This window comes from Meleagris gallopavo, chromosome 3 (genome assembly GCF_000146605.3).
Source record: "Meleagris gallopavo isolate NT-WF06-2002-E0010 breed Aviagen turkey brand Nicholas breeding stock chromosome 3, Turkey_5.1, whole genome shotgun sequence".
Taxonomy (NCBI): Eukaryota; Metazoa; Chordata; class Aves; order Galliformes; family Phasianidae; genus Meleagris; species Meleagris gallopavo.
In genome coordinates this window covers 31,681,039-31,708,267 of record NC_015013.2, presented here as the reverse complement: position 1 = coordinate 31,708,267, position 27,229 = coordinate 31,681,039, and the positions used below count along the sequence as shown (strand labels likewise).

The 27,229-nt window shown below is 41.2% G+C and overlaps 1 protein-coding gene across 10 annotated transcripts in view; it reads right to left on the bottom strand.

Moving 5' to 3' along the window:
• The window catches only part of LOC100547566 (poly(rC)-binding protein 3-like), a 55,872-nt gene that overhangs the window by 3,182 nt on the left and 25,461 nt on the right, over positions 1-27,229 (bottom strand). Inside the window, exons 7-12 of one of the 10 annotated variants that reach the window (XM_010708599.3) lie at positions 26,448-26,591; positions 22,645-22,701; positions 22,063-22,138; positions 20,178-20,230; positions 12,500-12,669; positions 4,313-4,845 (exon numbers count right to left, since the gene is read on the bottom strand). In XM_010708599.3, coding sequence (XP_010706901.1) covers positions 4,809-4,845; positions 12,500-12,669; positions 20,178-20,230; positions 22,063-22,138; positions 22,645-22,701; positions 26,448-26,591 — 537 coding nt within the window. In that variant the 3' untranslated portion in view covers positions 4,313-4,808. Of the gene's footprint in view, positions 1-4,312; positions 4,846-6,656; positions 7,085-9,644; positions 9,986-10,549; positions 11,264-12,499; positions 12,670-16,509; positions 19,106-20,177; positions 20,231-22,062; positions 22,139-22,644; positions 22,702-26,447; positions 26,592-27,229 lie in introns of those variants that run through there. The other 9 variants (XM_010708600.3, XM_010708595.3, XM_003204879.4 and 6 more) reach the window with 9 other exon arrangements.

Genomic DNA, 27,229 nt, shown 5'->3' with positions numbered 1-27,229 from the left:
TTATGTTCTGATAAACACAGATGAAGTGAAAATTGAGAACCAGAAGATGTGACTATGCTGTGACACGGAGCAGAAACAACTACCTTGAACTTTGGTGAGTGTCTCTTGCATTTGGTTGGTTTTCGTTTTTTTTCTCCTTTTAGCTTTTAAATTAAGTATATTTTTGATTTGAAAATACTAAAGTATGTCAAATTTGCTGAGGGCATCTGGAAAAAATACGAAAAATGAATAATTTAGAGTTTAATTAGGGGATGATGCACTGGCTGCCCAGAGGCTTTGGAGTCCCCTTGGAGATCTTCAACAGCTGCCTGGACATGGGACTGCTCTGGGTGGCCCTGCTGGGACAGAAATTGGGCCAGATGGATTGGGAGGGTCCTGACAAGCTCAGCCATGCTGTGAGCCCATGATTTCTATAAAAAAGTAAGGTTGTGAAGGAACAGCTTAATTTCTCCCTTTTTTTTTTTCCCCCAAATACAATAATCTTAAAATGAGCTGGTAAGGTTTTAAGTAAAGAAAACAAACCTCAAAGATGTTTATTAACCAAGTAATTTGTAATGATTGCTTAGTTGTCCAGTAGTGGAAGGCACAGCTCAAATTTAAGAGCTGTTCCCCAGTTCCACAGTGGTTTTGAAATGGCTTCAGAGGGCAAAATGTATGTGCATGTGTTTGCAATGCAATTTCCAATACCACTGTCTGCAGGAGTTTTTAGTACCCACTGTTATATATCCATGTTATAATATACAATATATACAAGTACTTATTGGTAGTTAAATGTTCTCTGCCAAGTGCACACCATCACAGGTGGTGGTCACCTGCGTGCTAACTTCTCTCCCACCAAACAGGAGATAAATTGCTGTTGTGGCTTAACCCTTTTCCCACAACCACTTCTGTATTTGGTACAGTAGAGCACAGAAGTGATCACAAAACAACAGACCTAATGAAAACAATGTTGTCGTTTGTTAATGTGACTGTAATTCTTCCTTGGAAGCATCTAATTTTAAAATTTGCTATAGAAACAGAAGTACTGTGTAAAAAAGCATCAGTATTAATTTGGTCAGTCCTCCTGTGAATAAATTCAGTTTGAGCAGAGTCAAATTTTGCATATTACAAGCCACTGTAATTAAAATTCCCCGCATTCTGTCATCTTAGAAGCACTGAGCTAAAAACAGCTCTTAGGAAAATTTAGATTACTCAGATATTTTCAAACCCTACACGTACTTTTTTATCTTATAATAAGGAACTTTTACAGTAAGAAATCAGACATTCAGCCAGTAGATATCTTACTGTAGCTGTCTCAAAAAACAATAATGTGAGTATATAATGCTTCAAAAACCCTTTCATAAGATAACATCAGATGAATACGACAGTTCTCTTTCATTTCAGATACTATCTTGAGACATATGCTTGTCTGCAGGGTGACAGCATACTGCACTGATGCAGAAACTTTACAATTCAATCAATATTGTGTTACTTTCCGGAACCAATGACAAGAAAAGCAATATTTTCTTCTATCCCTAAGAAGTGTCTTTGGGTCAAATTTCCTGCTGTGAAGCAGTTTGTCTTTATTTAATATTCTTTTCATCACTTTCCATAGAACTACCCTGACTTTTTTTTTGCTGGGAAAAGAAATGCAAGTTATTCCCTTGTGTAGACGTTTAGACCAGGTGTTTCCTTCCAAAAATATACTGAGGCACTAACGTCTTGGGTAATTCATTGGTGGTTACAGTACTTATGGTGGTTATAAGAGACCTGTGTTCAAATCCCTCTCCTCTCTTGTCCTTTGAACTTAACAATTCCTCTGATTTAATTTAGCCTAACTGTTGCAATCTTCTTTGTAAAGGCTCTACCATTATAAAATGGTTCAATTTCCAAGTATGTAACTTTCTTGTCTGATAAACACAACATTCAGCTGAGAAGAGACAACAACTGTTCCAAGTATGTAGCTAGTGCTGAAATACATTCATTACAGATTGAGGCTATGCAAAAACTGAAAACAAATAAATAAATAAATAAAACCACAACAAAACAACAACAAAAAAAAGCCCAACCACCCAACAGGGCAGCTTCTGTTGCTGCCTGGCTCAGGTGGAGGTTCAGTACATGTTCTGTGGCTGTATCCTGTGCCTCCACAGAAACACCCAGTTCATGCAGCCCAGTGAGGCTTAGCAGGCACTTAGCAGATGCCTACATTGGTGGCAGCCTTGCTGGTTGTGCTGCTAGCTTCCCAGGAGCTCTGACAGCTACAAATACACACCTTGGGGGCCACAGCTTTATCTGACAATAGGAAGTACTCTGCCTATCAGTAGTGGGAGAGGTTATGTGGCTGAATATGCCTGTCTTTGTTTTCTTTTGTGGATTATTCCAGGCAACGTTTTTACTTTTTTTTTTCTTCTAAAGAGGCACAAGACTTGATTTGACTTCATTTGAGGTGTTAGCCAGAACTCTGATAACAAATGGATGATGTGAAAGCTGCGGAAGTTGTATTATTTTTCAGTTGGTAGCTCACAGTTGTGTGGGAGTGACCTTTTTGTGTCAGGTGCATTTGGTTTTTTAATCTACTTTTGGGCATGAATGATTTAGTTTTCTGTCTAGGATAGTATTCCTATTTTTTTTTTCCCTCCAGATGTACCTTCTTGTGTTTTGTTTTCTCGTTCTGTATGTCAGAGCTATTCAGGAACATTTTCTTGCCATTCAGAAATCCTTTCTAGCTAAAATCATTAAATTAAAATCAGTACTCAGCCTAGATCTTAACATGTTTCTGCCTGTGTTATTAATGGCAAAACGCTCTCAAAATATTTCCTTTTTTCTTGCTATATCTTCATTTTATTCCTGCTTATCCCCCCCCCAGTACACACACGTGCCCCTGAATTAGTTTAAATCTCAGTTCTGTCCTAGCCAATTCAGAGCTGCTGCTGCCCTTTGCCTAGCAGCTTCACTGGGACACCAAAGTCCTGACATACTTTGTGTTGAGCTGCAATAACGTGGTTTTTTTTTCTCTCCCCTTTTTTTCCTTCTCCATTTACGCTAGCCAGTGCTTGCTATTTAGGAAATGAAAGATACGGATGTCCTCACTGCAAAAGCAGCTTCAGCACTGTCTTGAAGAGTAAGAACTTAAATTTTGAGAAGTAATAACATACATAGAATTTTATTCAGCAGCCTAGGATTTGGAATAGCTAATTGAACACTGAGTCATGCTTCCTGCTTGCTGGGATGCAATGAAGCATTCTGTAATCTTCCTCTGTAGACTGCCCTTTTTCTGCATCTTACTGAAAAAGCTGTTAACTTTTCTGATTTCCAGGTCTATATGCACATCTTGGATATATCACAGTTCCTGGCTCAGAATCAAGACCCAGATCCATTGCAGCTCTTTGCACCCTATTTTTCAATGCAAACAAGAGCATTATACTGCACAGGTACCCAGCGAGGGCCATGAAGGGAACCCCAAGGTAAGTACAAAGACGTAAGTGTATATTTTAGAGTGACGATGCTGGCTGTAGAATTAGACTCATATCACTAAGGATGCTACTCACACTGCCAGAAACTTTGGTTGCACAGCATAAAGCGGTAAATTTGAAAGGACTACTAAGGCCCTAAAAAGGAGAGGTGGCAAGAACGCAGCAAAAGTGCTGCATGCAGCAACAACTTGGAGCCAGCCCATCTTTCTGTGTGAACAGAAAACTTGAGGCTGTTTCTACAGTGCTTCAGCAGATCCTTAGAAGGAGGTGAATGGCGCATGAAGTATTTCAGGGCAGGCTGGGAAAGGCTGTGGGCCAGTACTCCATTCCTCCTTTTTAATTATGCAAATTGTAATGCACCACCCAGCTGCTGGCCTCTTTTCCTGACTGGTGAAGGGTGCTCCTAGGAAGCCCCTGCTACTGGGAATAGGAAAAAATGAAAAGCTTTAACAACGCTGTGCACAGTACCCAATTTTGTTCTTTTGTTATTTTCCCAAATATCTGAGCTTAAAATAAGCATAGGAAAACACATGAGAGATATACAAAGAAGTGGCTTCTTGTAGCAAGAAGCCAATTCTGTCTTTTCTGTGCTGTGTGAAAAGTACTTCAGGAGCAGCTTTGTTAAAAGAAGGAGAGCAGAAAATACTGCTTGCCATGCTAATGACACAGTCTGGATCTATCTAATCATGTGCAGAATTGTCATTCCTGAGGACAAAAGTGCTAGTGCACTTTCTAGTATTGCCAGTATTGCACAGTTGTTACACTTTTTCCCAATGAGCACTGGGACCTGAAGCGTGATGATATGAAACCTTTAATCATTAATGAAAACAAGCAATTTGTCTATGATTTTAGTTTGACAATCCATAAAATAGTGTTTCTCAAATGACAAATTAGCAACTTGGTTACAAAGAACAAAGTTTAAACAACACAACAGTTGTATGCACAAAGCTACCACGTCTTTTTTAAATCAGGAAAAAAATTTATTTATAAAAACGTCTCATTTAATTTACTGTCAAGTCTCTAGCTGAATACAGTGATTTTTAGAACACTAACAGCCCATGCTTTTATACAGATTAGCCAAAGCATGAACATCGATGGAAATTAATCCTCGAAAATTGCTTTGCTTTGCTTTATGTTATGACCCACAACAGTGTTAAAACTGGAGCAACACAAGAGTTAGGAAGCACAGTTGCTTAAAGAGTAAAAGAAGTATTTTCTTTTGATGTCTCAGAATAATAAGAAAGTTAGAAATGGCAGAAACTCCTCTGTAGGTTAGTCCATAAAAGCATTGTCTCATGGGGCTTTGGAAAAGTCCTGTCTGGTGGCTAATGCACTAGGGCAGGATGAGATACATTACAGAGCCCCCAGGCCAGTAACTTCTGAAGACAGCCTAAAATGTAGGAACAAAAATGAGGAAAAAAAAAAATAGGCAAAAAAAAGAGGAAAAAAAAAAGAAAAAAAAATACTTCTCACTATTAAAAAAATAACACTTGAGTACAACCAGCATAGAACAGCATTTCAATGCAGGCAAGTTTTCTCACACAGGTTGTGTTGGTTTTGTTTTTTTTCAAATGTCAGTTATTGGAACAGTTACAATAGTTCAGAACAATTTTACAGCGTTTTTCTAGAGCTGTGAAGTAGCTGAGGTACCTTGACATTATTTTCAATTATATACAAACGAAAAAAAAGAAAACAAAAAATCCAAAAAAAAAACCCACCAAAAACCCAACACAACTCAAACAACCAAAAACCCCATCTGGATAAGTGCAACCTGTAACAGTGGCAATACTACAAACGGTTACAGTGACACAACTTAGTGCAAAGGTACTAAAGGTGAAGAAAAGCCCACAAAATACAGAAATGACACAAAATGCTGAAATAGTACTTAGCCCTATACAATAATAGTAACACACTTTGAAATACCATGTTTTAAAAAGTATTGCATTTGCACTGTGTTTTTAGTTTATATTAAAATGCACTGAATACAGTTCAATTGTTAAAGCTTTGTGTCCAAGGAGTGCAAAGTGGATGAACGTGGCGGGCTAATGGGATTCTGGATTCGGAAGTGGTGAGGAAAACAATATTGCATTACTGAGTTATGCAGCAGAAATTAAAAAGAAGGTGGATGGACAAACAGAAAATGCAGTTAAAAACTAGTTCCAACAGCTAGCAACCAGCCATTACATCACCCAGCTCTCTTCAACTTGGCTGCAATTGGGCTTCTGACTTAAATAATCTGGATGTAATTCTTGCAAAGGAATGCTATCTATCTAGGCAGCAACCTTTGAATGTCATTTGACGTGCACTAGATGCACGGCTACAGGTTGAGGGGAAATGGCTTTAAACTGGCAGAGGGTAAATTTAAATTAGATATTAGAGAGAAATACTTTACTGTGAGTGTGGTGAGACACTGGAACAGGTTGCCCACTGAGGTTGTGGATGCCTCCTCCCTAGAAGCATTGAAGGCCAGGCTGGATGGGGCTTTGAGCAACTTGGTCTGGAGGGAGGTGTTCCTGCCTATAGCAGGGGGTTGGAACTGGATGAGCTTACAGGTCCCTTCCAACCCAAACCATTCCATGATAACTACAATGCGATTTGAAGACCTTATTAGCAGTGAGCTAAGTAGGGATTCATGTTTTACAGAAATCTACGGAAAAATTGAACAGAACTTCGGTTGAACAACGTGTATGCACCCCTTAAGGTCATGGGATTTATTCTGCTGGTTTCAGCAAGTTCTGCAGCATGTATGCTGGGCCTGGATGGTGCGTGGCATGGGACTGCACTTTGGGCCTGTAGGAAGGGGGGTGGCAGAGGGCTGGTGTGTACCTGCTCTCAAGCAGCTACAGGAGCAATTACTGGTAATTTGGAAGAGTCACATGTCAAAGAGAAAAAAAAAAATTCCCTTCCTGAATTCATTTCTCCAAATTACGGTTCCCTGAACCAGAGAAAATTTCTAAGAAAAGCATAGGGCCCTACTGTATTTTTTTCCTCGTTGTCTTCCAATCGTTCACAGGTTTGTCTCAGCCCCAAAAGCGTGGCTTGCTGCCCCTGTGGGCAGGGGGATGATGGGGCCTTCAGGGCCCCGCGCAGCTGTTGGAACTAGTTGCTGCCGGGCGCCTGGGTGTTAGTCGTTATGGCAAGTGGAAGACGGTTGGAGGTGGCAACATTAACACTAGCAACTTAACAGAAAAGAAAAAGATGCCATATTGTTTCCTTGATTACTAGGATCTACCACAGACTCTTGGTAGAGCTGGCAGAGCTTGCATTGTGTCTCATCCCTTCAATATGGAGCAAACTTCTGGCGGTCAGATTTCTTAACCCCGCTCGTCGAAGGAATTTTGGCAGTGTAAGCGGACAAATTCCCCGTGGCCCCCGCGGCAGCCGCGGCATTTAGTGCCAGGAGTGGGACAGTTTTCATGCCAAGCAGACTGGAGACAGGAACGGCATAGTGGGTGGTTGGCAGAGTTGGTAGGGGAGGGGGGGTACTGACGGTAACGGCGGAGGCGGCCGCCAGCACGGCCATGGAGGTGGGGGTGGAGGTAGGGGTGGCAGACTGAGAGAGGTTCATGTTGAGGTCAACAGGGGTCGTGACGGAAGCGGTCTGGGTGCTGACTTTAGCCATCTCTAAGCTGCAAACGAAGAGAGGAAGAGGAACAAACAGGTTGGGAGGGTCCAGCCAGGGCGGTGGGGTGGGGAGGGAGGGATGGACAGATGGAAGGAGGGGGGAGAGCAACCATGAACGGGCGGGGGTTAGATCGGTGGGCGAGGGATCGGAGGAGTGGGAGGGAGAGGGGAAGAAAGAGAAAAAAGGGAAAATGAGGGTCAAAGGAGGAACATGTTATGTGTTAAAGAAGAGAAATAACAAAAGGGTTTTTCATGACTTGATGGTGAAAACGTTACTGAGACTCTAAAGTAAGTTCTTTCGGAAAGAAAAAAAGGGTTGAGGGTTTGGCTAGTTTATTTTACACATGAGAAAAGAAATATAAGGAATGCAGGTAATGGCAAAAAGATGGAAAAAACAGAACTTAAAAGTAAACTTAAAAGAACTATGAAGTTTACTCCCCAGCACTGATGTAGTGAATTTCGCTTTCCAAAATCTTACAGTATTTTTGAAAATGGGACACGGGGGGTTTTGGTAATTTTTTCAATTGGTCAATTTTGTGGCAGAAATAGTACCCTTGGTCATTTTGTTAGGATGAGAGGCAGTTAAGCAATGGTTTGCTCTTCCCGTGTAAGGTGTCAAGTTCTTGTTTCACAAAGTTAGTCTCATTTAGTTCCCTGTGAGGTCAGTGTGCATTTTTCATATAAAACAAACCTGATCAGACAGTATGTTCACTTAGGATTGTACTTCCCCTGGACTTTTTTTTTTCTTCTTCTTTCAAATCACAACAAAATATTTATGCAATCTAATTATAAGGAAATTAGAAAAAAAAAAGGAAAACTGGAACAAACAACACCTTGGCTTCCACAGCAGTGGTATCCATTCTGAGCTCATCACAACGATTACAGTTAACATCACCCAACAGCTGACAGACAAAGTACTACATTGATACAACATAACATAAACATTATCACACAGACCCAGAGAGCACAAGGCAATTCAGAGTGACCCAACCTCTTACTCCAAGGAAGAGAACGGCTCTTTGGAGCATGTAGGTATCAAACAACATTCATTTCACCATAAGTCAGTCCACTCACTGGAAGGCCAGAAGGCCTGTGTGCTTAGGCTTTTCTCCACTTTTTTTACATGTTGAAATATAGCAATTCCAAGGGCACATTGTTTTTTTTTTTATTTCGTTTGTTTCTTTTGCATAACAAAATGTTTACCTAGTTAAATCCTTACTTTGATATGTGTCTGTTAACAGCTTGTGCACTGTGCTTTGGGGTCAGCAAACAATCTGGAAATGCTAATTTCGGTATGCATTTTGCATGTAACCACCTGGTAAGTATTAATGCTTAACATAAATGGGACTACGGGTTAGCAAATCATGACAGGCTCCCATTATACATGTGGCAGCAGAGTGAGCCACCACAAGGAGAGCTGCCTGGCAGGGTACTTGTCACCTATTATCAAGTCTCATCGCATCTAGGGGAAACTTCCCAGCCAAGGGGGGTCAGACAGCAGCAGTAGCCCAGCTCCTCACCTGAGTAGCAGAGAGGAATGGTTGCCCTATGCAAGGCATGGGATAACCTTGCATTTTCTCATTTGAGATTTGTGTGCAGCTGTGAGAAACAGCCCCTGGTCTGCTCCTGGCCAGAGAAAGTAACAACCAGAAGGCATGACCCCTTGCAGTGTGATGGTAAGCACAAAAGCAATAAACGATCGCTAAACAGGAAGTAATGTTGGACTATAGCTTCCCAAAGCACTGCTGCTAAAGGTGAGGTTAAAGGATACCTAATTCTGATCTGAGCTGGAGAAAGAAGAGTGGAGGAGAGGGAAACTTTTGAGTACAGCACTCCTCCACTCAAAAGAAAAGGGCTCATGTGATACTAGTTCATCAGGTACTTTTGCTGGGAAGTTAGAAAACATATCTCATCTGATGGCTTGGGAGGGAGGAAAGCAATGCCTGAAATGCAGACCTGCTTGCGGAATGTAACACTTTGGTTTTCTTGCCCTCTGTTCTGTGATGTTTATCTGCCCCAGGGATGAGCACCTCTTCTCCTAACCTTAACAATAGAATCACAGGGAGAACAGCATCCTTGCACTGGCAGAAGTGCTGCTTGCAATCTACTTCCACAGTGGAATTTATATCAAGAATGATTATTTTTAGCACTGAAATGGTGAACCCAATCCAACTCCGTGTAGGAGTTATATGGTGATGCCTTAGTTGTTTATGCAGTTTTTTTTCTACAATTCTAAATTAGTGTGATTTTGGGAGGGAGACATACAGAAAGAAAATGCTGTACTCAGTGTTTGAATTTGCCTGTCTTGTATTTAAACATAAAGAATTTCTACTGATGCATGGACAGAATTTGAGGCTGAGCGCACTGTCCTGCACCTACACAGAGAACAGATCTCACAGTCTTAGCACTGGTCTTGAGACACCCACACTCCCTGCCTGGTGTACTTGCACAGGTACAACAAAAGCACTAATTGGCATTACTTCACCTTTATTTCTGGTGGTAACGAGTGAGGTGAAAGTACATCAGGTTGTCTTTCAGCTATCTTACGACAGCTGAAGTTTCCCAAATTGGTTATACACACAACAGAATCGAATAAGGAAGCTGATGAGCAGACTCAATACAGAATTTCATTATGCCAATTTTCCACTTTGAAGAGCTACACTTACAAATACATACATTGAAGGCCACGTCTTGCATTGCCCGACTAGCGTACAGAAGGAATAAAGCTCGAGATTGCCTTTGTTGGTTCTGTTCTGTGAATGACTCTTTCATCAAAACGGAAGTGAAAAACATCTTCAGGAAACTGCTCTTCAACAAGAAGAAAGTGCTGCTGGCTACAGGTCACTTACACCCCAAAGTCAAATATTACATAGGAAACCTAAGCTGTGGTTCATTCTTAATAAAAGCTAGAAGATGTAATTGGATAATGAAAATCCAGTTACTACAACGGTTACCAGTTAAGAGACAGAAGATTTTACAAGAAAAAAAGACATTTCTACTGCAAACAAGCTGGGACAAATTCTGCTAATACAGAGTTCAACCCTTGGATAGTCAACAAAGAACGAAAACAATACTTCAGAAAGATTTAAATCTCTGTCTTGATAGTGTATCAATGTACTTATATATCTGTAATTTAGAGTACTTAATCTTATGTACACATTCAACACCAGATTGCAATAATATTCCTAAAACAACCTGATAAATTGCTATATAGATGGCAACTTTGGCTGGAGAGTAGCTTAAGAATACACACAGTTAGAGGAATACATTGGATAGGTTTTTCACATCCCATGCTACTGTGAGACATTATCTATGCAGAAATACTGTCCCTGGAAACCAAATCTATGAGAATGTCAGATTTTGGGGGGAAAGAGTAAAAAGAAAAGTCCATCTTACCCTGAATGCTTATATGGCTTTTATTTATTATTTTATATAATATATATATTATATATATATATATATTATTTTTTTTGACATCTCAAACTATATCTTGTTAACTGTACTGCTGGCCAGTGCTTTGGCTGCGGTGGCACCTCACTGGGCAGGCATTTCTCTTGCGAGAAGAGAAATCTGGAGGAATGTAACTTGTTAAATGAAAAAGCCACCTTCATGTCCTATGTCACCTTAGAACTTAATTTATTATACATTACTTTAAGAGTCTTCATTTACAAATGAAGTCGCTTCATCTAAATACAGTTTCAACATATGGTACATAATAATATATGATGGTTTATTGTAGATGATGGTAACAAATGACTTTCTAGAAAGCCAACAGGAAGAAAATACTTTCTGGTTTCACAGGGTATAGATAGAGCATCCATGAATATGACTGCTGAGAAGTTTTCTTCTTTGCAAAAGTATCTTAAAAGACCCCATATATATCTCATTCCATCAAAAGATTTGTTAAGCAGTAATTAAACAGAATTGTGAGAGTTCACAGGCTTTTCTAAAGTGAGTCAAAGAGGTTTGTTCACTAGAGTTTCTGTCTCTGGTGAGCAGCTCACTGCAACTCCATAAATAAGTGCATTATTTTATTTGCATGCTTTAGCTGTCTTGAAGATCTTAAATTGTTATCTTCTGAGATCCAGGTGCATGCCATATGGTGTTTGTGCAACTAAAAATGAAGGGGTCTATTCTCGTCTCGATGTGTGGGGAATCCCTGAACACCAAGAGAAGAACATATCCTTAAGGGTTAAAGGAGGGAACACATTTTTATTTGATTACAGGGCTTACGGAAGTGACTTATATTTGCTATAAAGAATATAAATCAAAAGAACTGTAGGTTGATTCAGGCGTTTGGAAACACCTTATCTTAGGCTTCATGACGCCACTCCTAAATGCGTCTTTCTCTAGGAAACTTTCCAAATTGAACTATGAAAAGTAATAGTTTTGTTTGCTGTAATACAGAGCTGCACAAACATTCTGTTCCTTCATTACAATGTCTGCAGTTGTTGCAGTGCAGAACTGAGGTGTAAAGGGGGTTGGACCATAGAGGAACCCAGAGACCTACCATGACTACAGCTCTGTATATAAATGACATAATTTTCTTCTACCTTAACAGCAAACATAATTAAACACAGCACTCAATTTGTATCGCAGTATTTTTAGAAAATAAAATAAACACCACAAAATAAAAACCAAACCCCAAAGCAATAAAGTACATATAGCTACTCCTTACATTTGTTGCCTTGAACCACGATTTACAATTAGCTCTGTGAGACAGCACCATACCCACTTCACTTTCTTCTCAGCGTAACAGCAAATAAAAGCGGTATCAACGTTAATGTATTTCTAAATAATCAGATCAAACTTGACAGAGACTTAAGCTGTCTCAGTGGCTTAGCTAAACAGCAGTCCTGTCATTAATCCTGGTGCTGAGAAGTGGCAAAGCAGATAGTCTCATTCTGTCTCATTAGGGAAAGCTTTTTACAAATTTGTGGTGCTGTCTCTGAAAAAATAAATCCTGTGCCTTTTTAGCAACCACATGTCAGTTCAATATCAACTCCGAGTGGCAATTTCCAGCTAGTAAATTAAATCTGGTTTGCAATCTGTTTCATTATATTTGCCATTTAGGACAGTAAAACATCTGTGAAAAGTATTTCCTTCTGAAGAAGTTATAATTGCCATTTTTAATCCACCTATATTTTAAGATGGATGCAATTGTGAATATTCAGTATTTTTTTTAATCTTTTGTCATTCAAAATGTACCTGAATTTGCACCATATTAAGCTGCTTTCCACATAAACCAACAGTAAACACAACTTCTAATAATACAGGCTTCACAACTCTTTGGGAATCAAATAGTACTAATCAGAATGGACACTACAAAGCAAGTTTCTGGATCTAGCCAGGACAGAGATTTGTAGGAGAGCAGTCAGAGCAATCCTGAGGAAGCATTATCACTTACAAAGTCAACTTACCTTGCGTTTATGAGGTACTGTGCTAAGCTGATGTTTGCGGGGGATCCTGTGATTGTAACTTGTCGTTCTGCAGAGCCTTCTGTGGCATTAGCAATCTTGATCTGCGCTCCTGACATCTGCCTGATTTCATTTATCTTACTGCCTTGTCTGCCAATAATGCAGCCTATTAGCTGGAGTGGGACAAAGACTGAGATTAGTGCCACGGACAGAGGCAAAAACCACTTCACTGCAATTTGTAGTATTGACCAAAACAGAGTTTATGAAAGACTCCTCAGTATCAAACAAAAAAACTTCCACAATGCTGTTTGGAAGGAATCGCTAGCATCGTCTACTGGTGCAACTGTTCCCACGTCTCTAAATCAAGTTTTTTGCTGCTACATGGGTAGGTATCAAAAGAGCATCAGATCATTTAGCTGTCCTCTGCAGCACAAAATGACAGCGTGTTGCAGTGCTGATGAGTACAAGGCACAGCCCAGCCCGAGTCCTCCACTGAGAGCAGCCAGCCCAGCACATCTGTGGGCTGGACAGACCTTGCTGTGCTCCCACCCAGCCCTGCACAGCTCCAGTCATGCTTCCAGTCCTAAAGCTCATTGGGATGCATGGGCCTGTCCTCCACTATTAAAGTCAGTGGGATTTACAACTGAACACCTGCAGATAGAAGCAGGTATAGAAAAAGACTGATATCTGTGTGTATATACACGTGTGTGTGTGTAATTTTTAGCTGTATTTCTTCACAGAACCTTAACAGAACTCATATTCCATAAATAAAACTGAACTTGTGTTTCCTCAGATAGCTTTTTTGCAGGTTGGTGGAGTCACAACCTTTTGGACTTGAGATGCAATCTGCAGAAGTACTGAATGCTACAAATGAGCAGTGCAGTGCAGTCAGAGATAGGGGATATGATATGTGAGACTGAGCATAGGGAGCCCCAAGGAGTATGTGGGCACTGAGCCAGCCACTGAAGCTGAGATGCGTTGGTTTCCTTAGAGATGAGGAGGAGGCCTTACTGCTGAAGCAGCAGGCAGGCTAACAACACTGCAATGCCCAGAACCTGCAAAAAATGCAAACTTGGTTCTGTGGGACTGCTGACGCTGGTGCTGCCCATTTGGCAGAAAGAAGTGCCATGATGCAGTAGTGATCATCACCTTTCCTTCCCACTCTTTCTGATAGGTTATCCTTTCTGTCACTGCAGTACTTGCAGTATCTTGGCAGAAGCAGATTCACATTGTCCAGACACTCCATCAAAAGAACAACAACAAAAAAACCCTTAATCTTTGCTTCACACCTGGTGACAGAATGACAAAGCAGCTTGCAAGGCAGCCAAAACAGACACAGAGCACAAGAGCACATGTGAGAGGGAAAAATGGGCTTTAGGAGCACACACAGAGGATTTCCCATCCTGTTGAAGCTGAAGGGCCCCATTTAACTCTTTGTCCTCATCCCAAGGACCTGTGTCAGCATGTTACTGCCAGGTGCCCATGCAGAGCCTTGTGTGCTCCACCATTAACATAACCAGACAACAGCGAAGTCATCTTGGAGGAAAACACTGCTGATGAACACATCCCTCTACCGAAGACCTCTCCGTTTTCTATGCTTTCCTCTCACTGGTCTCCATGGTCCATGGGTAGTTAAGGTGAAGCAGGAGAGATAAGCACCCAAAGAGCAGGTAGCAGTCCAAATACCAGCTGGTGGGGCTTTTGGTTATCACTGTAGGCCATCAATATGAGCAACGCAGAGAAAGTTTCGCCAGGGCACCATTGGACAGGAACACTGACAGCACCCGATCCACTCATATCTGTTAAAACCTGGTGACAGATTTCTGTAATTTTGTTTCTGTGAATTATTTGCATGTCAGATCCCAGCTATTATTTACTCAAATTTGGTTAGAAGTGTCTGCTGTTATGGGAACAGAATGGAGCATGGAGACAGGAAAAACTTTGCGTTATCTTTACTTGGCTTTGAGATGATGAGCCTGAAGTGCCTGGTCAAGAACCTGTCTGCTGCATCCAACGCTCTTCCTATCAGTATTTAGGCTCTGTTAAGCACCAGCAAGGCAAATCATAACATCTTCAGATTCCTCTGATACTTGTCAAATGACATGCAGGGCAGAGTATGCTTCTTGTCCCTGTAATAATCATGTCTTAACTGTGAACAAAAGTAGACTGCACATACATCTGAAGAGGAAGGGTAGAAATACGATGAAGTTACTTACTACCAAGAACTTGCTTGGTTTTAAGAACACATAAAAATATATAAAGGTATATAAAAAAATGTATTTAGAAGGATTTCAAGAAGTTCAGTTGTCATATGGTGTTGTCATTACCTGTAGCATTCAGGACAGAGGAATGTGTAGGACTGCTGGCTTTTCAGGTGTGTGGTGAGCACACTGCAGTCACCAGCTCTGGGAAGGCACCTCTGGGTCACACACGAGCTGTCACCTGTGTGTGCAACAGGTCCATGGGCAACACTTTTAACACAGTTGCATCAGGAGAAAGAATCTGTAGGCTTGTAGATGACTTCAGGTTAGATATGGAGGATTCAGTCCAGATGGCCCCAGGATAACAATGATGCAGTTGTCTGGAGGAGCACTGTTAATTCATATACTGATTATGGCAACTGCCTGTGATGCAGACATCAACAAATCTGTGTGTGTTGTACTGAGTCAATTCTGGAAGCCTGCTAAAAGCTTTGCTAAAGACTGCTTTAAAACTATACTTGGGAAGAAGAAGAGTGTGTCATTGTAGGTCCAGTCTGAAGCTCCCCCAAATCATCTTTTCATTCTGTGATAACGAACAGCTTGAATATGCTCTACAAGTCATGACCAGTGGCCACCTGACTGCAGGTAGTACACAGAATACATTTCTCCCCTTGCCACATAAATGCTTCTGGCGTCCTCATTTTACTTGCTCACATTTGTGCAGCATCTGAAATATTCAAGAGTTGAGGGCTTCTGGAAGAAGCTTTGACCTACCAGGCAGTGGAAGTTCCACCCTGATCTGCTGTAGACATCCCTGTTCATTGCAGGGGAGTTGTACTAGATGACTTTTAAGGGTCCCTTCCAACTCAAATGATGCTGTAATTCTTTGATTTCATTCTACATAGTAGCATGTGCACTGTCCTGTTTGGAGGCAAAGCCACATCAAATCGCATCCAAATGTGAATCTTTCTTTCCAAGACTGACCTTTCCCCATCCTTCAGCTGCCCAATCTATTCCATAGCCGCCCATTTATTGCAGCGCAGCAGGCTCTGTGTTACTCAGTCCCCAAAATGTCCCTCACCGCAAAAGTTGCCTGTCCTGCACTTTGCATGTAATGCTGCATTTCACAGATGTGGATTCACTACTCCTTCAAGCTTAACAGACAAGAGTTGGAGAACATGAAGGTTGGTAAACAAGTCCTTCAGAACTTTCAGCACTACATTATTTTCGATGGTCACCTGCTTGCTCAACATAACAAGTGATAGTGATAAAGCTGGCCTGTTTGAGAGAGCAGCTGAGCTTCCTATGGGCTATACAAAGCTTACCATGTACTATACTATAAGTTTATGTATATGTCTGTATATTAAATGAATGTACAGATGTTATAATTATGAAATATACCAGAGAGTTTGGCTAAGCAGGTTATTACACAAAAGAGAATAGATAGAATGCTTACCTGTATCCTGGACTCACTGTAAAACTCCAAAGGAGGGGATCTCCAGAAGAGATCCTTCCCCACTGGCAGTCAGCTCTTAAATGGGTCTAGGAGAGGTGGAGCCAGGCTCCACCCCTTCTGGCAGCACAGGTGAATTGCCTTCACCTGTGCTCCCGTGGTTGACTCATTGCTTGCCTCAGAATCAGAGGTTCAGGCCGTGATTCAGCAGTTCCCATACAATGCTTAAGGTATGTAATATGCACACTCACTTAGAAACATACACAAACATATGTATACACAAAAGTTTTATGTACATACAACCATCAGATCGCAGAACTGTTAAGAGTTAGAAGGGACCTTTAAAGGCCACTTAGTCCAACTCCCCTGCACTGAACAGGAACACCTACAGCAGGTCAGGGTGCTTGAAGAATATGTGTGCATATGTGTATAGGTGTGCAGATTTTAACTCCCTCAAGGACAAAGCAGAATGGCTAAGATCAGAAAGGCACCCAGCCCAGCAGCCTGCACATGTTTGCAGAAGAAGCCTAAAACCAGCACGAAGAACAAAGCAAAACTTTCATCAGTATCCTAAATTCTCGTTCTGCATATGGCTTATGCATCACCTGAACAGCAGATGGCATCTCTGACTTCATGCTCAATAGTCCATGTGCCTGAAAAGTTCCCACTGAATCTGTTTCTGCTTTGCAGCATTTGTGCATTTGTTGTCCATCAGTATCATCATTTGCCCTTAAAAATCAAAATATCAGCGTATGTTCTCTCCTTCTTTTACCGTAAACATCAGAGGAAGACGGCTCCCTTTCCTACTGCTCCACCACCATGTCTCATCCACCTCCACCTACCTCAGCATACTTCGTTTCTTCTCATACCCACCAAAACAAACAAACAAAAAACAAATCCTAAAACATAGATGCTGATATTTGCCTTTTTTTGGTTGTATTCTGTCTTTCAGTAAAATTCTGCTGGTACCAGCAGCAACAGAATCAAATCCAGAGTCTGGGCTCTTACAAGAAGGGACTGGAGGAAGGTCTACTCTGGTTCCCCCTCCCCGGCCTCTTGGTGCTGGTGGGGTTTCCCCTGACTTGCCATGTCAGCAGAGATGCAGGCCTCTCTCTTCCATATTATTTTCCCATGATGCTAAGTAAATACGCTAAGCATACATCTTCCCCCTGCCAAAATGCTAAGCTCACTGACGGGGTCTAACAACACAGCTTGCTGCTGGGTTCTTCCTACTGGTCTGCTCCTCCATATTCATCATGCTGCCAGACTCCACAGGGAGAACTCAGACTTCAAGTTCTTTTGTTTTTTTTATTTTATTTTACTAAAGCCCAGTGTTGAACACAGAAGTGTTGAGCTTCCACATATTTGTTTAAATCTGGTATCTTTTCTTTCTTATTATGAGTCTAGCACTGGTTAAACGGGTCAAGGAAGCAGCTTCTACTGCTTGGCATCTGCCAGGTCCCTCAGCTTTGGTGGAAGGGCTTTTACTCATAGTACCACTTCAGAGTATCTTGTGCATCTTTTTCAGAATATCTTGTGCAGACTATTAAGTCTTCACCCAGCTGTTGCTTTCAAATCCTTCGGAAAACTTCTGAATCAGAGATGGATTTAAATGAATATCCAAAGTCCTCAGGGCTTTTCTGGAAGAGGCATTACCCGATTTGGGGCTGCGTGTCACAGCGGGGTCAGATGCTGCCCTTGTGTCCTCTGTACAGCTGACAGCAATCCTACTGCAAGAGGTGAATTGAGATCTGTGGAGATGAGAGCTCAGTGTCCCAGAGACTATCAAAAGAGGAGGAGGAGGAAGAGGAGGCACCATGGGGCCTCTCTGGAGGCTAGGTTTCCCTGGGGACTTCTCCAAGAGCACTTTGCATGCTTGGCCCCTCTCAGACTCCTGCAGGAAAGGACTTCTGACTCCACTGGTGATAGAAACAGTTCTTCAGGATGCTTTATCCAGCTTGGATGGATTTGCATGTCTATTTATATGGAGTACTGATCAGATCTACTGTTTTTTTAAATGTTTGTGTTTTCCAAGGGTGAAGCTTTCCTGCTACTTGCTTCTGGCTGTCTCCCACATATATATACAGGAATTACACATAATTTTTAATGAGGTGGATTTTATATTATTATTATTGGTTTATTCATTTACTTTCAATGGCCATTTTGGGGATTGGATTACACAATGTTGTGAAATCTGGTATCTGTGCCCAGCAGTGACGCCATCCCTCCTGTTCCCTAAAGGACAACCACTATTATACTGCCTCACACAAAGGCTTGTGCAGAACACACCTCAAGTCTGAGCTCCTCATTCTCTTCACACCTGATTTTCTTTCGCCAGATTCATACTGGGGCTTTGGCTTTTTGTATTTATCATTATCTTGTTTTTAAAAAATAGGTGTAACAGATGTGTAGGTGCAGTGGCAACTGTAGAACAAGTGGGTATTTGCAAGCCACATGCTGTTCTCACCTGTGCTGGACTTCTGCAGGCATGCATGCATAAAATGAGGGAGGCTTCTGACCAAAACAGGACTAGGAGATGTTGGTTGGGAAAATGAAGTTGAATTATCAGTGCATGGTTTCCTTCACAACTGCTGCTGCCTCTCCCATCTGAACCAATGCAATAACATCCTTTCACTGTCTGCGGGCTGTTTATACGAACAACCCCACCTTGGCCCTGGTTTTCCTCCTTTAGCAACAGCAAGGCACACGCTGTGAAGCTCAACAAATTTCCTATTAGAAACAACACATGGATTTGTATTTGCTTCTGAGAGGACAGTGCTGAGCCAGAGCATTTCATAGCTTCTCATCAGAAACAGATCATTTTTTTTCCCTTTTCTAGTGCACTACAGCACATGAGGCCAGCTGTCTCCCTCTCCGTCTGATAGGAACTCTGAAGAAGTGAAGTCAGAAGAGTAACCTCGGCTTTACATCACCAGGAGCAAGAACAAAAATTGCCTGAAGGTCAGATTACAAAAATTTGCTTTGTAAGGATAAGTACCATGCTCTCATAAAATCCTCAACATACAGTAAATTGGGTTATAAAGTACTGACAGATCAGCAGGACAGCTTTTAAGTCACATAAAGCTTACAAAATCACTGTGCTCATAAAATAAAGATTTACCTTTGCTGCTTCTTTGTTGTTCTGTATCTTTTTTTTCTTACTGTAAATCATTGCCACTGAGTTTAATAGGGCTTATACAATATTGTAAGTCTCTCTTGAATAATATAATTGCTATTTGTGTTCCCACTCATACTTGAAAGCTTTTTTCAGTGGAGGGGAAATTGTCCATTTTTCAGGTACTCATTTGTAATGCAAACTCAAAAAAAATCCCTTTGCTGATGAAAGAGAATAAAACTTGAAGGCATATTTGCATGATGCACAGAGCATCGGCTGAGCAGTTAGAGTAGCTGCTTGAGGATTAGCTCTGTACTGCCCAGGAGACTGGATCTGTCTGTCACAGCCAGTGTAGAGTTGCTGGAGCCCCTGTTCTCAGCTAAATGCTTGTATTGTACCTCTCTATAACCTTGGCTTGCACCTTTACATAACTTTTTGCAGGGGAAATACTCCACCTGGGGTAAGCAAGGTTTCTGGTGCAGACCAGCTCCATTCCGCCATTGTGGTATGGTGGTCTCCAGTCAACCCACAGCAGATGGGGAGTGAACAATTTCCAACACCCTCCAGCCCCCTTGATAGGGTCACGCATGACATGGTATGTGTCTCAGACCATGTCTGTTTTTCACTAAAAGCAGCAGACAACCAGGCTTTGAGGAAATGGGTGAAACACCATGGCGTGGACGCCACTGTGCAACTAAGCCAGCAGCACTGGAGGTGTGACATGAGATGGGAGGGACACCTTCACTACTGCTGTCAGCATGTCAGTAATCCATGGCACCCTCCTCCCTTCAAAACCAAAGCCCTGGTTGCTTCTGAGGAGTAGTGTCTGCAAATCACCCAAGATGACAGAAATCCCCCCGGTGGCAGAGGAGAGCAAGAAGAGAAAGCGGTACTGACTATGGGTCCACTTACATCATTGGGAATAGTAAGTTCATGGGAACTGGTTGGAGAAGTGGCATCCAGTCCTATGTGGGGAACAGACAGAAAATATTATGCCGGTTGCTTGCAAAAAGGATAAGACACAACAAGCCAACAAGCGATATTATAGAGGAGGAAACATACCAACAAAAAAAACAGAAGAGCAAAGAAAAGTAGAGAAGTGCTAGCGAAACAGAAATGAAAGAAGATGCAAAACTCAAGAGGGTTGGACTCGCTTTAAAAGAGTCTTATTTTAATTAACCTTTAACCCACCAAAACAACAAATGTCACATGATTCCACAGAGTCATACAAATCCTTTAGAAAATGGAGGGTTTCACCTACAAATCATTTCTGAAGCTCATCATAAATACATTGATTCAGAAATTTACGGATGACTGAAATTTGACCTCTCTACCCAGTGTTGTAGAATACAGAAAATTATAGTGGAACTCAAACAGAAAAAGTAGTTGAACCAAATACATAGTCATGAAAATTAAAAATAATAATAACAAAATAATGATGAGGAAATTAACCTAGAAGAATTTGGAAATTAATGTGGGATTAGTTGCTGAAGAATGTTGGGAAGGGTCATTTTTGAAGGGAAAAGTACCAAATAATGTAAGTTGCATACATTTGTTTTTAAATTGGGTGGACAAAAGGAAAAAGGAGAAATGGAATTACTGCTCTAACACATGGTAACATTATAGGAACATATATCTCATGAATACAACCAGGAAAAGATTAAGGAGCAGCATGTTAATAACAAGAATGAGGAACACAGAAAGCTGGGAAAAGCCATTCAGTGTTACTTGCAGATATTTTATCAGATACACCATAAAAAAACAAAAATGTATTTTGGATGTCATTTCTCTCCCCTTCTGATTTATTTTTTTATTTATTTCCTTGGGGGTTGTCTTGATTTGTTCATTATCATCTGTGAAGACATGCCAAAATACTCATTTCCAACTAGAAATTGTGGAAAAGGAGCTATTTACAAAACAGCAACTCATCTACAGTTTACTTAAGTTTACATTCTACTAAGAATTGTATATACTTATTTGATGTTGGCTATAAGACAGTCAAGTTGCTCACAAAATTTGATGTATGTGATAAAATGTTATTTGCCATACCAAGCATGTACCAGTTTATTCTGCGAAATTTTTGATGCCAAGCTCCAATCTAGTGAAGTATAGTAAAAATAATTTATTGTATGGTTAATTGACTCGACTTCTCTCTTGACATGAGTTCTTTCTCTTGAGTAAATAATTTGTTATCAGCTCATGCACTTTAATCAACACAAGCTGAATTTCACATTTCTTAAATGAATTGAATTTCCATTGCAGTTTGTAAGCAGTCATTTGCTCTAGTAGGACATGAGGCACTTGTCCCAGCAGTGACGATTAAGTGATGGTCTTAAGACGTCTGGCTCTATGAGGAGCTCCAGTTTCAGCATGCAGTAATTTCTTTAATCTAAATTTCTGTACTGCCATTACATGCTGTTTTCTTGTATTTTTTGGTTTACAAAAGATGCTAACAAACTGGGTATTTGGCAGGACATACATCCAAGTGCTTCACTCAGTGTCAACTGGTAGATACTCTACGGTCCGCAATAACTTTATAAGGACTGAAATAACTCAGGATTTTGAGCCAATGGCACAAACGGAGTCGGTTTGATTAAATAAACGTAACAAACAAAGCATATCTTAGTAGTGATGAAAGGAACTGTAATAGAGGGAAGGGAGGGAAGAACAAAGATTAATGTGTCAGAACAGAAGGATCATTGGTCATTGACCACATTTATTATTAAAATGATGTAATGACCACGGGAAACAAAGCTGTTAAGAAGAAGGACATCCCCAGGAGGTCATGGGTACGTACCAGGGAAACCAGGGGTGGTCTGCCCAAGGGGAGTAAAGGGGGGATGCTGCATAGCCAACTGGTGAAGCTTGGTCAACTGCAGGGCAGGATGGGAAATTAGAACTAACCAATCAAATGGAATTATTTCAGAGCAGAGAAACCATCTTACATGTTCTAAAATTGGATTAATTAAAATTATATTTAAAAAAAAGTTTAATCATTCATTCTGATCTACTGTAGAGAAAAAATAAAACAAAACAAAACAACAAAAACTCCAAATTGGTTATAAATGACATCTCTACTGTTATTACACGTAGCAGCTATTGTTAATATTAACTAATTACTGTAGAATTACATATTAAAAGAGTTCAGATTTATCACATGCAAAGAAGATTGAGATAACTGTAATTTGTTCCCGGGCCATTGTACTTTCTAGTAATTATTACACAAGATAAGAGATGCAACTGAACTACAATGTATGGCTATAACGTATGTCATTCGGGACATGTGTCCTCAGTCCATGTTAACTCCATTGCTAGCAGTAGAAAGTAAATATTGCCCGGAACAAACAAAAAGATGAGGAAGAAAAAGGGAGTAATTTACATGTGCTGGACTCACGTCTGGATGAGGGATGGCATACTGCCCCTGAATTGTAAACGCCTGGAAACGAGAAGCACAGGGAAGACACAGGTCAGCTGGGTGGGACAAGCACAGGGCAGCTTCCAGCTGGCCCCCATGTGAATGCAACCCACATCACCCTCCACACCGAGTAAAGCTTAATTTTCTTGTGCTGCTTGATAATGCCTGCATGGTGCAAAAAGTTTTTCACAGGATGTACGGGGTGATGCCAAGATCTACAGCCTACTCTCTTGCCACCCTGGTGCAGGAGGTGGCTTGCTTGGCCCACCAACACAGTGCCAGCAGATGTGATCCTGCATGGCACACGACACAGCCCCTCATCTCCCCTGCTGGCTCTACTCAGCCTTGTGCAATGGCCTACACAGAAACAGTTATGAAGAGATTATAATTTTCTATTTTATTCTGTAGAGCTTTTCTGAAAGGAAAGGCATGTCAAAAAAATTTTAATGTGCTTATGCTCAGACGGGCAGAGAGGCAAAAGGACAAATTATAATGTATAAATATTTGTAGTGGGAGAATTATAAACAGGAACAGAGCTGATTGGCTTAGTTTGCAAAATGCTAATTTGACAAAAGGCCTCTCAGAAAGCAATGAATCCTCTGCAAATGATAAAACAATTCATTTAATGATGTTCAGATATTAAAACCCTTTATGCTCCAACTGCTTAATGCACATTTCTGCAGCAAAATTTCCCTTATGGAGAAAAAACATTTCATTTAATTTTGAAATTAGTTATAAAACAAGGCTGAAATCTGGCAAATATTATGCACATGAGCAGTTTTCAGCCAGAACTGAACTACTGGGCTCAACGGCATGTTCACTTGCATACATACATGCATGCATCTATGGGGATGGCCATTAGAAATGGTTTATAAATGAAAAGGTCCCCATCTACGAAAACAGACTCTAACTGTCATCAGTGGGTCTTATGCAAGCAAAGTGTGTGTTTAAGTGTTTTACCAAATGAGGACAACCTTAAGAAAATGTTAAGACTGCTCTGCTGAGTGGAAGGCTTTGAGTGTAGCCAAGCACATGAGCGGCCTTTCAGATATTCAATGAATATGGCACTGGGCAGGGACCTAGGCCTATGAGCAAACAGTGGGTTTGAAAAACACACTTTGGTCTCTTTGCTCTCTCTGGTGGACCAGAAGCATCCAATTTGATCTTGGGTTTCCTTCAAATCCAGCTGAGGGGACATCATCTTTTCACAGGGGTGCTTCCCAAGATGTGGTCTCCAAGCCAGCAGTGAACTACTGCGATAAAACTTGCCAACAAACCTAAAAGCACCCTCTTCCTCATTGCTCTTCTTGCTCATAATTCCACACATACACATGAAGACACAAACAAAACTAAGGAAGTACCAGGAGTAGGTAACACTCAAAGCTCTGTTTATTAACTCTGCCCTTACCACAGCAGTGGTATGGGCATGAGAAATACAAGCCCAGTAGTGGCTATTGAGGCACCTGTATGGTAATGCTTAGCAAGGGCAGGAGCTACAGGTCTGCTTCTAGCAAAGCTTAGACAACTTTCCAACTGATGTACTGACTATGGTAAGAGCAAGAATTACCTTGTCTACATATCTTCCTCAATTTAAGAGACATAAAGCAAAGCTGTCACTGTTGAGTACCAGTCTAAATAGCAATGCAGCACAAGGGGCAGAAATCTTCTATTTGCTTCCATCAGGCAAAAGTGCAAATTTTTTTTTAAACCATTGCTTAGGCTAGATGTTGGTAAATGGCAGAGCAGAATAGTACAGTTCAGCTTCCTTTCTGTCAGGCAGTGCAATATCGAAGAAGCACAAGAAAATTAAAGCCATACTTACAAGAATAAAACCCCAACTTGTTTAGTAAGAACAGAAATTAAATTTTTCTAGTGCTGTTTGATAAGCAAGCATTAAAAAAATCTGAAACCTTTAAAGATAGTCACAATGTTACTTAGAATGGAAAAATAACTTTTGATATTGTAGTCAAAAGGCTGGGTGGACTTAACACTCTAAATGAAATTTTATTTTCGATGTTAATTTCCACTCAGGAAACCCATTAAAGCATCTTTCCACAGTGACTCTCAAACATACCTCAAGCCATTTTATATAAAAGTTTGGTTAGTCAAAGACCACATTCAAAGCACACACAACACATCTGTCTCAGACACTCTTTCTCACATCAATAAGGTTGCATCAAAAAAGTGACAACACCTTTTTAACTGGTAAAACTGAAGATGGCAAGAACTACCAGGCCTTCAAATAGAACACTTTCAGTTATTTATATGAACTGTTTTGGGCACCCTTGAAAACAGTTTCAATGTTTTTGAGTAATCACATACAATCTTCGAAGCAATTACAATTGGCAATTACAGCACTGGTAACAAGGGCTACTGCATTATGTACACATGCATTTCTTAAAGGAAAGCACTGCAGTATAAACTTAATATACTTCGAGAATAAATTATTCTGAACTTTCAGACCAACTTTTGGCAATTTATTTTTAATTCCAACTCAACGTTGGTCACTACAGGAGCCAATTTCTTATTTTGAAGAAAACCTAGAGGGGTAAACTTGGCAAACTTGGACACCCAAGAACTTAAAGCTACTATATCCAGATTATAAAAATCTGAGTATATGCCACAATATCTCATTACAGACTAGAAAGTAAAACTCTGAAATAAAAAACAGAGTTTATTGCAAAGGTCTTTAGGAGCAAATGGCTTGTTGCTATATCCTTGGTATGTTTAGGTGCTTGCTGGCACACTGGCAGATTAGGGAGAGGCAGGATTCTGTGCCAGCAGCACCTTATGTCACTTGCCCTACCAAGAACTTGGTGTCTGGCTCCTCAAATGATTTCTGTATTCCCTGTTGAGATTCCCTGTTGTATTCCCTGCATAAGACATGGTCTCTAGGCCCGCAGATGTCCCATCATGCATGTGAGTGGCTCTTCCCACTGGATAAACACTAAAAAGGGGCTTTGCTCTCGTCCTGGGTGAAAGAATAGACTAGGATGGGATGCCTTCTGCCACAGAGGCTTCACACACATGAATCCTAAGAAGGGAAGTGTGGCCTTCCTCTAGCCTAGATTTAGAAGACCAGGATTTGGGCAGGGCTTGCAGCATCCTGGACCACCTTTCCACTCTTCATAGCTTGCTGGTTACAGATCCCCTTGTGAGCCTCCTGTGGTATTTTTAGGCTTGGTATCAGCTGCATTTGTTGTTGGTTCATTTACTAAAAGTGCATTCCCCTTGCAGTTCATGGTGGTAGAGTAAACTCCTGTCACATCTCAGCTGCTTGCTGCAAACTCACTTCAGGACATTATCACAAAACAAGGAAGGGTTACACTGCACATGGGTTTTTAAAAGCAGATAAGAACCCTGACTGATATAGCATAAGATGAAGGGGAAATAGTCAAAATTTCACTATATAAAAAAGATAAGGAAAACTCTGCTTCCATTACAAATGAGACTTAATGGCTGGGAAGGTCTGCACCTTCATTTACACAGTTTGTGTAGCCTCAAAACTCCATTGCTAAGGAACTATAGGGCAAAGGAAGTTATAGGTGTTACTGAAGTCATCTGCAGAATACCCACTTCCCAGGCTTATACAGAAGCAGGAAACACACTGTGTATCAAATGCTCCCCACTCAATGTCTTCTCATTGTTTTCCCCCCTTAAGTTTGCAATGCAGTGTTCTCCTTCCTTGCAAGCTGCAGGCACACAGAGTAGACAGAGCACACCAATACTATACCAGGCAAAAAAATGAGTAAAAGTTGAAAACTAACAGGCGCTGGCTGAGGTTGGGCCAAGACGGTGTGGTTTCCAGCTGAAGCCAAAATGGTGTCTGCTCTTACCTGGCCACCTGCAAAAATGATAGGTGCAGAGGCAGGTTTGGGACGGTAGGGGATGGTGGCACCTTTGGGTGGGGACTGCAGACAAAAACACAAAGCGATCAAAATGCAGAATGAAGCAGAACGCGCATAAAACCACTCTTTATCTTGGCCACCCTAGGCACTAGGGGTGCACTGACCTGGCCCCAACCCGCCCTGCCCTCCTTACCAAGAGTCCTAGAATCAGAAGTCTGGTGTCTGAGCCCTAGGTAGGAAAGCCAAGGCCTCAGCTGTCCAACTGACAGCCGGCACTTAAGGCTTCACTACCACTCTTAGCTGGTGAAGCTATAAAGCTTCATTAAGCGCTTTAAGGCATTTCAGGAAACAGTATCAAACTGTGTCAATGTTTTTGAAGAGGCCAGTCGGAGCACACCCTGCTTATTCCCTATGCTGCTGCACGTCAAGATTTCTTGTTTTACGGATTCAGTTAAGTCGGCTGCAAAACGACAAGCGACTGGCTTGATCCTTCCTCTTGTTCAGCTGAGCAAGAAGGGTGGAGAAAATCCCTCCCAGCTACAGCCTTCATCATGTACAGAAAGGGAACATATTCCCTGTAGCCCAAGGCAAGTATATGAAGGGAAATACCTGACCAAGGTTAACATTCTCCCCATACACAACGTGGGAGCGTCTGCCTGCAGAACAGCCTTCCAGCTACCCAGCAGAATTGTGCCCTGGTT